This window comes from Betta splendens, chromosome 11 (genome assembly GCF_900634795.4).
Source record: "Betta splendens chromosome 11, fBetSpl5.4, whole genome shotgun sequence".
Lineage (NCBI taxonomy): Eukaryota > Metazoa > Chordata > Actinopteri > Anabantiformes > Osphronemidae > Betta > Betta splendens.
Genome location: NC_040891.2, coordinates 11,279,208 through 11,288,363, shown reverse-complemented (window position 1 = coordinate 11,288,363; position 9,156 = coordinate 11,279,208). Strand labels below are relative to the sequence as shown.

Genomic DNA, 9,156 nt, shown 5'->3' with positions numbered 1-9,156 from the left:
TGGTTGTGAGTGGGACAAAATGCAGTGTGACAGTAGAACACACTTTATAAGACAATGTTTTAAAGTCAGTCAACTTAATTGAAAGAAGTTGTGATGAAAAACAACACTGTACTATTGTTTGTAAAACAACTTTATTTAGTTGATACAGTAAATGTTACTGGTTATACTGGTTGGACTGGATCCATACCCTGCAATGATCAAGCATGTTTTTCTGTTAGTTAAGGGAGATATGGCATTTTTGTTGAAAATAATTGTGTCATTACCTAAAATAATAAAAACGTGCTTCTCTAGTTCATCATCATGGACTTCAAGACAAACATATAAACCTGAAGCCTACATTTAAGACACGCTTTTGTACTGTGTACATTTGTGTAGTTATAATTTAGGAACTGTAGAAGGGACTTGTTATGACCGATATTATTTCTGACACTGAGACTTTTGCTTAACTGGAAATAAGATAAAATACGCTGGTCCAGCACAGGATGATAAAACCAGTTTAATAAAGATATATGCGGTATATGAATATATTGCACTTGAAGGAACAGTTATTTCTGTCAGCAGACAACAGTGTTAAAGGGTTAAAGGAATGCAATTACCGCTGTAGACTGTACGTGGGCTCCAATGTGGGTGATAAATCACAGGGGCATCCTGGCAGCGATGCTGAGGCGGAACTGAAACTCTCCGCTCCTGTTTCCTTCGGAGCCTCTTAAGCGTCACGGACGGCCGGAAGCGGTCGCAAATTTAAACAGCTATCACAGCAACAATAAACACGTACTTTGACTTTCCTGGCTGTCTGGTTAACCAACGCTCTGTGAAAACTAAGACAAAATTGCACCGAGGATTGCGTCAAGGTGAGACCTGCGCCCTCTTGATAACAGCGTGTCATTTGCTTTGCGTCGCTCGCCACTCTTTTCATCGCCGTCGATTTTGAAGCAGACTATTACCTGGAAAACAAACGATGTTTGCGGCCTTAAATCTGATCGCATTTGCAGTCTGTTACATAAAGTAGACAATGCATGGAGCGCATGCGATATTTAAAAATTATTTGCATATGTTGCAGTACGTCAATAGGAGTGTTAAAGCATATTCATCACAAATTTCACTCAGCGACATTTCTTCTGCACATGTCATTGCTAACCTGAGCACTGGAACATTCATATGTTCATGTTCCCGCCGTTGTCATGTTGTAGTCCAGAAAATAGACCCCGCCGTGCAAAGCATCCTTTAGATAATGTGAAAGAAAATTCTAATGTATTAACTTAATTCAGAAAAATATTTAAAATAAGAAGTGTGTACTATCTCATTTGTGCAGATTATATTTGTTGATAATATAAATAATAATCAATAAAATAATTAAACATTTTTTTTGACCCAGACTATTTAAATTAAAATTTAAATGCTTTCTATAGGTAAACTAAAAATAAACTGATTGTGGGTAGTATGCAGGGTTATAAATGAATTGTGGAAAATGAAGGTATTTCTCTCAATTGTAAACAATGTACAGTATATTGGGGGGGAATCAGTCTTGTGCAGAATCATGCTTCATCACACCTAAATATGTAATGAACATTTTAAAATATTTATTATGTATATCAAATGATGAATAATTAAAAATTAATGGTGCACTTCATTTTATTCAGTTTAAAGGTGTAAACCAAGCAGGAGTAGTCCGAGCCAAAGACATCAGGATGGCTGAGACTGAAAAAGAAGATGCTGTGAGCAGTGAGGCAGAGTCCAGTGCGCACATCTCCAACAACAGCCCAACTAAGAGACGAAGGGGGAGACCACAAGGTTCAAAGAAGCTGAAGGTTTGTGTTACAGACGTTAACCTAATGGAGCTGGTTTCAGGGATCTCCAACGGCGCGTCCACACATCCCCAGAGGTCCAGAGGGCGTCCAAAACTCTCAAACCACACAGCAGAGGAAGAATCGGCTGATGCAGAAAATTCTGTGCAAACTCACAGGGGTAAAGGGAGACTGAAAGGGTCCAAAAAGAAGACAAATGACAGTGACAGTCCTGTGACAGATCACACACCTAAGAAAAGAGGAAGACCGAAAAAATCTCAGTCCCCTGACAAAGCTACTGCTGAAGACTTGGCAAATGGCTCTAATACCACAAAAATGTTACTGGGCCGCCCAAAAGGATCTGTGAAGCGGAAGTCAGAAAGTTTAACAAGCTGTGAGGAGAATGAGGGCAGTTCTAAAAAAGCCAGGAAAAGAGGTCGGCCAAAGGGGTCTCTTAATAAAAAAAACAGACTGGACAAAGAGGTGAACAGTGAGAAGGAGGAAGAATCTGATGAAAGTCTAAACTCAAGAAAAAGGGGCAGAAGTGGGCTTAGGAAAGTGGAAGTAAATAACTCTGACAACACTGTGTCAACAGAAGACACATCAAATGGTGTCTCCGATACCCCTCGAAAAGGAAGAGGAAGGCCAAGAAAAAGCGCTGAACAGAAGCGTTTAGATTACCGAGAACCAATCACAGATGACTCGCAGCCTAAGCGGGGAAGAGGTCGTCCCAAAGGCTCTTTAAATAAGAAGCCCCCTGCGTACAGGGTGCAGGGTAAGGTGGGCCGACCTCTGAGAACATATGTGCCCTTGGCAATAGAGAGACGAAGTCGGTTAAGAAAGCAGCCAGCCAAGAGGGGAAGGCCGAGGAAGTACCCTCTCCCTTCACCCGAGGAGCTGAAAAAGCCCAAAGTCTGGAAGCCGCTGGGACGGCCGAGGAAATACCCACGAGTCGATCCTCCTGAGGGAGCTGCACCGGCGCCTCGGAGAAGCCGCGGTCGACCGCGCAAGTCCGAATCCAAGAAAGGAGCCCACTTACGTAAGAGTCTGCCTGCAGCGCCGGCCCAACGCAACACCAACGACGGAGCCCCAAGAAAAAGAGGCCGTCCACCAAGCAGTGCAAAAGGTGAAGGTGTCGCCCCGCGGAAAAGAGGTCGCCCTAAAGGCTCACCCAACAAAAAGAAAGCCAGAAGTGAACTCAACAACAGCACCTACCCCTGCCTTTCAGAGAAGAGCGACTCGTCCGCCGCCGGGCTGGACGATGGGGAGTCCACAGGCACGCAGGCGCTGCCCGAGGAGCATGCCGAGGCTTGACGAGCCTTCCCAGTCCCACCAAACAGTCGCCGCGTAGCTGCTGTCTGAAAACAGAAAACAAAGGTTTTTAACATTGTCAGTCGGTAGGTTAGATTCTCAGCAGCTCTTCCGTTTTCCTAGCTAACTTGTTTTATCGTACTTTTAAAATGGACATTACTGGCATGTAGCGTTTATTGTTATAGACTGATTGTTCCAGTTTTCATTTAACCTGCAGATGTAATGTCTGTCTGTCCGTTGAAGCGTGTCAGTAGAGCAGTTGCTGGAGGCAAAATAATGTCCAAGCACGAAGATGAGAGGCGTCTGAGTCCCAGTCCAACTCCCTCAAACAAATTCAGCCGGCTTTAAAAAAAAAAATACTGGTCTAAAAAATAGATATTATATTATATAAACAGCACATTCTTCTGTTTAATGTATTTGCCCCCAGGTTTACAAAAAGGCATCTAAAACATGTTTACAGAGTATTGGAATATTACCAAAAATGCCTTACAACTGGTTTTCTGACAGGATTAGAACTTTTCACAGGTTAATCAGTATTTGTTTTGGATGGTAGTGTGATACATGCTGTGACTAACATGTAGAAACCAACCATTTATCGTGCAGCTTACCCTCAGCTCACCAGAGGTTTCCCTACTTTTGGATCAGAACCTGGACATCACAGCTCCACGTCTGCTCTCTGTTGACTGTGTGTGCGAGGTCGAAATGATTTTTTGCCATTTCACAGTTGTTTTGCCTTAATTGTCAGAGCTTTGAATGTACCATCACACTGATTCAGTCAGTAGTGCCGCACAGATGAGCCTCTATGCTTTAGTTACTCACATTCCACTTTGTTTATTTCCACTGGTCCATTGCAGTTGATATTTGGCTTTTTTACGTGTTACGTGTTGCTGTGGCTCCTGTTGGGTCTGTCATGAGATTAAATTCCAGCGATTGCGATTATTTCAAAAACTTTACTTTACTTGGGCACCTTGTGTAAAAATATGTGACATGTATTACTGATATAACACAATTTATTGTTTATGGGGAAAATATTTTAATCTTTAAATGCCAAACTGTGCTTTTGTGTCTCCAGTCTGTGTAAAAGAATGTGAGGTGATGGAGAGATGGAGGTTTATGGTTTTAAAATTCCTAATAAAGTGGGATTTGACTTTGTAAAGTTAGTAAAATGATTTTAAGTGAAAACATTTGGATTTTGTGTGTTTTGAACAAATATCTGATTATTTGTGAGATTATGGTCTTAAAATAAAATGTTGATCCTGCTGTTTTTTTTTTTTCCATAGTCTGGTTTAATGTTGGGTCTGCTCTCAGTCAATCCCCTTTTATTTCTATTTTTTTTCCTTTTCTGTTTTTTTTATTTTTATTTTCTATTTACACTAAGGGAAAAATAAAAAATGCCGGTAGTTTATGTTAGTCATAACACAAAATTAAGGTCACACTCCTCAGAAACACATATGATTTATTCATCTTAAAGGTGTACAATTTGTGCTTAATGGTTAATGGTCATTTTGAGAAGTAAGGATTTTTTATTTTTATTTTTTTAGTAATCATAGTTTTATACTGAAGTCCCAAACTGACCAACCAAAATCCTCGTCTTGAACATTACGCTGTTTTTATTTCTAATAAATACCCTACATGAACTCAGATACATACACAGATCGCTACCTGGCCTACGTGATGACGTCAGCACGCGGAACTCCAGTCGGCGTGAACACCTGGTGACGCCTGTCAGGTAACTGCTTCCTCCACCGGGTCGAACGGCTGAGCGACAGAAAACGCCCTTAAGAACGCGAGGTCACGGCTCGTTTCGGCTGCGTTGACCAGGTACGTCCCTCATTTACCGCCTCGTGGCTTTTTTCCTGTGCAAATATCGCCGGAGTCGCTCGCTAAACGCGGACTGCTAAGGTTTTAGCCGTAGCCGAGGAGCTTCACGCAAACACGCAGTGGGAAAGTTTCACAGAGCCCCGAAAAAAACTACACGACGGCTAAAGTCGACAAAACGGCACCGTTTGAGTAATTCTGAACAGTTTGAGACCAGAGCTGCAGATGTGAGCAGCTGCTGGTCGATGACGACAAGTAGAAGCACCGCAGCCATGTTTGATCAGGGTCTGACTGGTTCTGTTAATTATTGATCAGTTGCCAAGTTAAAATACCTTCACACACATTCCCAGAAAAATAGTTAAAATAATACGTTAATAATAAAATATTTTTTTCTCAGACTTTGTGTTAAGTCTATGTTTACCAAATAACTGCCAAAAAATGGGAGCACCTTCTGCCAAATACAACTGGGTTATTTTTTAGGTTTACTATATTTAACTTTTTTAACGTGCTTCCTCTTTGTTTTTTTTGCCTTCAGTGGCCATAAAGCTAATGTTTTTATTTCAAAAGCTATTTCTAATTTTCTCTCACTCCTTGCGGTTATTTTTGCTACTTGTTTCATGTCGTTGACATGGTTACGTTGAGTTACCTGGTTTTGAGGCTCACACTCAAAGAGGACCGGAAGCTGCAGTGACACCAACACATTCAACACTGTTTACTTGTGCAGGGACAGGACAAACCATGGAGTGATCCATGACCATCACAGCTCTGTTGACACTTTTTTTGCTCTCCTCCACAGGGAAACAGCCACTACGGCCAAAGATGACGCATAATAACTGTAGCTACAGTTATTCAATGTAAACAAAATGTCCGGTCTAAGTGGTCCAGGTCCCGAGTCTGAAGATGTGGCGCTTTCACCTGCTGGTTTAACAGCAGAGCCCCAAACGGGAGCAAGAGAAATGCTGCTGGAGAACAACAGTGATGAGGAAACAAACAGGATTACAGATGATGAAGAGGAGGAAGATGATGATGAGGAGGAGGAGGTAAATGATCAGGATGAGGAAGAGGAGGAGGAGGAGGAGATGTGCAAGTCTGCTCATCTGGAGCCGAGTACCTTACCCTGGAGCGGAGACAAGAAGCTTCACACAGACAACTGGGCGGAGGGCGCCTCGGAGCCTGACGAGAGTGATGCTGGGCTCAGTGGAGAAGGCCAGGACCTGTCCGTGGAGCAGAGCAGAGCCCGGTGGAGGGAGAGCATGCCCGAGGGCGAGCGCTGGCGGGACGAGGAGGTCGAGGAGCAGCGCGACCGCAAATGGGACGACTCGGCGGCAGACGAGCGAGACGCGAATTGGATGTCGGAGAAGGGGACTCTGGGCTTTACGCCACAGGTCACAATCGTGCATCCCTGCAGCAAAGAGCCTCCTGAGGAGAGTCGGCGCTTCGCGGAGAAGGACGAGATGAGGGCGCAGCAGACGGAGCCTGACTCTGCCGCGCACTTTTATCCAGATTGGGCAGAGCAGGACCAGAAATACTGTGAGTGGAGTTTAGACATATTAGATATGGATGTAAAAGTATGTGAACCTGTCTAGTAGCTGGGAAGAGATTAAAGGGCTGATATAAAAGTGAAAGCAAACCATTTGTTGCTTCAGAACAGGCCACAGATCAGTTTGCTGTTTGTTTGGTTCCGGGCAGGTGTTAACACGTTTCCCTCTGAGTGACTCACTGCTCCCTTTGCCCCGGCACCACAGCCTAATAATGATGATCACATGTCTTCAGATGAAGGGCTGCGGCTTCGGTCCCGTCTCATTAGGAGCCACTCGCAGACACTGCTTTGTCGTCTCCCGCAGATTGCGAGGACCTGTGCGGTGAGAAGCTGAGGGCGTCCGTGGCGCTGGCGGCGGCGGCGGTGCTCTTCCCCCTGCTGGTGTGGGGGGGCTACGCCCTCCTCCCCTTCGACTCGCCGCAGCTGGACGGCCCGGCCCTCCGGCTGGTCTACACGCTCCGCTGCGCCTTCTTCGCCACCATCCCCATCATGCTCGGTAACTCCTCCTTTCATTTGAGACGATGACAGCCCCTCCGGTAATAACGGACCCCCCCTCTGCAGGCGTGCTGGTGCAGGGCGCCGCCCGGCTGCGCTACAGCGCCCTCACTCCTCTCTACCAGAATGAGGTGGTGAACCGGGACGTGGCCGTGCACCGCCACTACGTCAACGACTCGCTGGGCCTCTTCCTCTTCTACTTCCTGCAGCTGGCCGTCATGGCGACCTACGTCAGCCAGGACCTGGTCAAGCTGGTGCCGCTGCTCACCATCGTATTCGTTTTCGGCAGGTACGTTTGCTTCCTGCTGTGGATCTACATTTCGGCGGTTGCGGTGGTTTTGACGCTGGTCTTTGATTTGAGTTGAACTCTGGCACAGAGGCAGGATGTGAGTAACCGGCCAGGACGGGAGGTTTTGTTTTCGCTGCTAGACAGCACACAATGAGACGATGAGTCAGAACCGGTTTAAGCGCGTTATCTGAAGCTGAAGCATGTGGGAGTGGAAGTGCAGGTGAATGCTCAAGCTGTTACGCATCAGGTGACACCTGAGGTTGACGGTACTGATGGAGAGCTACCCTGGATCTCATCAATCACATCCAGGCAGGATTAGACTGTAGTTACTATTAATGCTGATCACAGTGAACTAGGAGCTAGACATTATTACATGTAGCAAGCTGTAGATTATCAATTACTGGGAATCACAGCATCCAAACCTGCAAAATGTAAGTCACAGTACATCATCAGACTGTAATTCTTGCTGTATTTTTTTATTATCTGGTGTTATGATTAATATTCTTCACCAGACCTGATTTTCCTTCTATATAAAACTCCTGGAACCAAATCTGTTGAAGCATAAAAAACCCTTAATTCTTTCAGCATTTTGCTCCTCTGTGAATAAATACTTTATGGCTCAATCTGATGCACGATGAGGGAAAACAGGAGCAAGTTTAAAAAAAAAACACAACCGTCTGTTAAGTTAATAATCCAGAGTTGAGTCATGAGGCTCCTGATGAAAGGCACGAGGACGCTGAGCTGTGTGATGAAAAGAAAGAGTGGGCGTGAGCAGCGATCGGATCGCCGGTCTTTATTTACCCCAACAATCCGACTACGGAGCAGCGATCGGCGTCTGAGCGTTTTCTGTGGCTCATGGCTTGTGTCTGTGCTGCAGGCTGATCTACTGGCTGTGCCTCGCTCTGAACAGCAGCTTCAGGGGCCTCGGCTTTGGCTTCTCCTTCTTCCCCATCCTGGCCATGCTGGGCCTCAACCTCTACTTCGTGTGCTCGTCGATCGGAGAGGGGTCCGTCTTCCACGTGGCGCCGCCCACGACGCCGCCGCCTCCGCAGCGGAGCTGGTGGGGTTGAGGTGAGGCATCCACAAAGCAGTGAGGAGATGAGAGACCAACAACTGGACGCACATTTAAAATTAAATGTGTCCAGTTCAATGTTATAGTTAAGAGTTGAGGTCTGGTTTAAGGCTACAACACACACTTCCTGATAGAGAGCAGCCGAACAAAGTTTGTTTTCTTTAAATAGTGAATCAGTCTAAACAGCTTGGATCTAATCAAGCTGATTTAACCAATGACATAAAAACCTCTGCGTGAAGTGATTCTGATAAATGACTGTACACCAGTGAACTATGCCACTACCAGTGAAATCACTACAGAAGCTGGTGATTACTCAATGTAAATATGATAAAAGGAAAGGGAAAATATTGCTGAGTCTTCATGTTGATCTTGTGTTTATAACCTTTAGTACTGGATCATTAATTTGTGCTTCGTTTACAACGAACTAAATGATGTGTGAACCAGGCTGAGTGAGTTTAAAGTAACAAAGACCTTCTCATTCGTTTAAAAAGTGTGTTTTTCCAGAAACGTTCTTGTTTGACCTACAGATCTGTTTACTTTAAACTATAAATCATTATTACCCTCTATTTCATTTTAGGACAGTAAAATTCTGTTCATCAAATCCACAGTAAATCAGAACTATTTAGGTTAAGTTCTAATATTTTCCCTATATTGTTTTACTGACCAACTCATCATCTTAGCTTGTAGCACACATATTCTTTTGCCTTTTTCTTGTTTTGAACATTGTATGACTCGATTTGCATTTAAATTTACTGCCATCTACATTTGAGATGTTGAATGACTACAATAAAGCTTATGTATTAAACAATGCACAGCATCTCATCAGAGGCTTTTGATACATTACGTT

General features: G+C 44.4%; 2 protein-coding genes and 1 long non-coding RNA gene across 3 annotated transcripts; 2 read left to right on the top strand and 1 right to left on the bottom strand.

Annotated features, from left to right (window-relative positions):
• Window positions 1-123: 123 nt before the first annotated feature.
• On the bottom strand, window positions 124-1,645 carry LOC129604871 (uncharacterized). The gene is made up of 2 exons (XR_008696176.1): window positions 1,139-1,645; window positions 124-944 (listed from the first exon to the last, which is right to left on the bottom strand). It is a non-coding gene; the product is annotated as an uncharacterized LOC129604871 (long non-coding RNA).
• On the top strand, window positions 626-4,354 carry si:ch211-288g17.3 (chromosomal protein D1). Its single transcript, XM_029167660.3, has 2 exons — window positions 626-851; window positions 1,641-4,354. Exon 2 carries the CDS (start codon window positions 1,689-1,691, stop codon window positions 3,096-3,098), a length of 1,410 nt encoding a protein of 469 aa, XP_029023493.1. The 5' UTR covers window positions 626-851; window positions 1,641-1,688; the 3' UTR covers window positions 3,099-4,354.
• A 411-nt stretch (window positions 4,355-4,765) lies between these two features.
• Window positions 4,766-9,119, top strand: tmem79a (transmembrane protein 79a). The gene is made up of 5 exons (XM_029167661.3): window positions 4,766-4,916; window positions 5,710-6,443; window positions 6,758-6,949; window positions 7,015-7,237; window positions 8,115-9,119. The coding sequence occupies exons 2-5, from the start codon at window positions 5,777-5,779 to the stop codon at window positions 8,305-8,307; spliced, it is 1,275 nt and encodes a 424-aa protein (XP_029023494.1). The 5' UTR covers window positions 4,766-4,916; window positions 5,710-5,776; the 3' UTR covers window positions 8,308-9,119.
• Window positions 9,120-9,156: the final 37 nt, after the last annotated feature.

Coding starts and splice junctions, on each gene's coding strand:
- tmem79a (XM_029167661.3), top strand. CDS start 5,777: ATGTCCGGTCTAAGTGGTCCAGGTCCCGAGTCTGAAGATGTGGCGCTT. Junction 6,950..7,014: donor CACCATCCCCATCATGCTCG/GTAACTCCTCCT, acceptor CCCCCTCTGCAG/GCGTGCTGGTGCAGGGCGCC. Junction 7,238..8,114: donor ATCGTATTCGTTTTCGGCAG/GTACGTTTGCTT, acceptor TCTGTGCTGCAG/GCTGATCTACTGGCTGTGCC.
- si:ch211-288g17.3 (XM_029167660.3), top strand. CDS start 1,689: ATGGCTGAGACTGAAAAAGAAGATGCTGTGAGCAGTGAGGCAGAGTCC.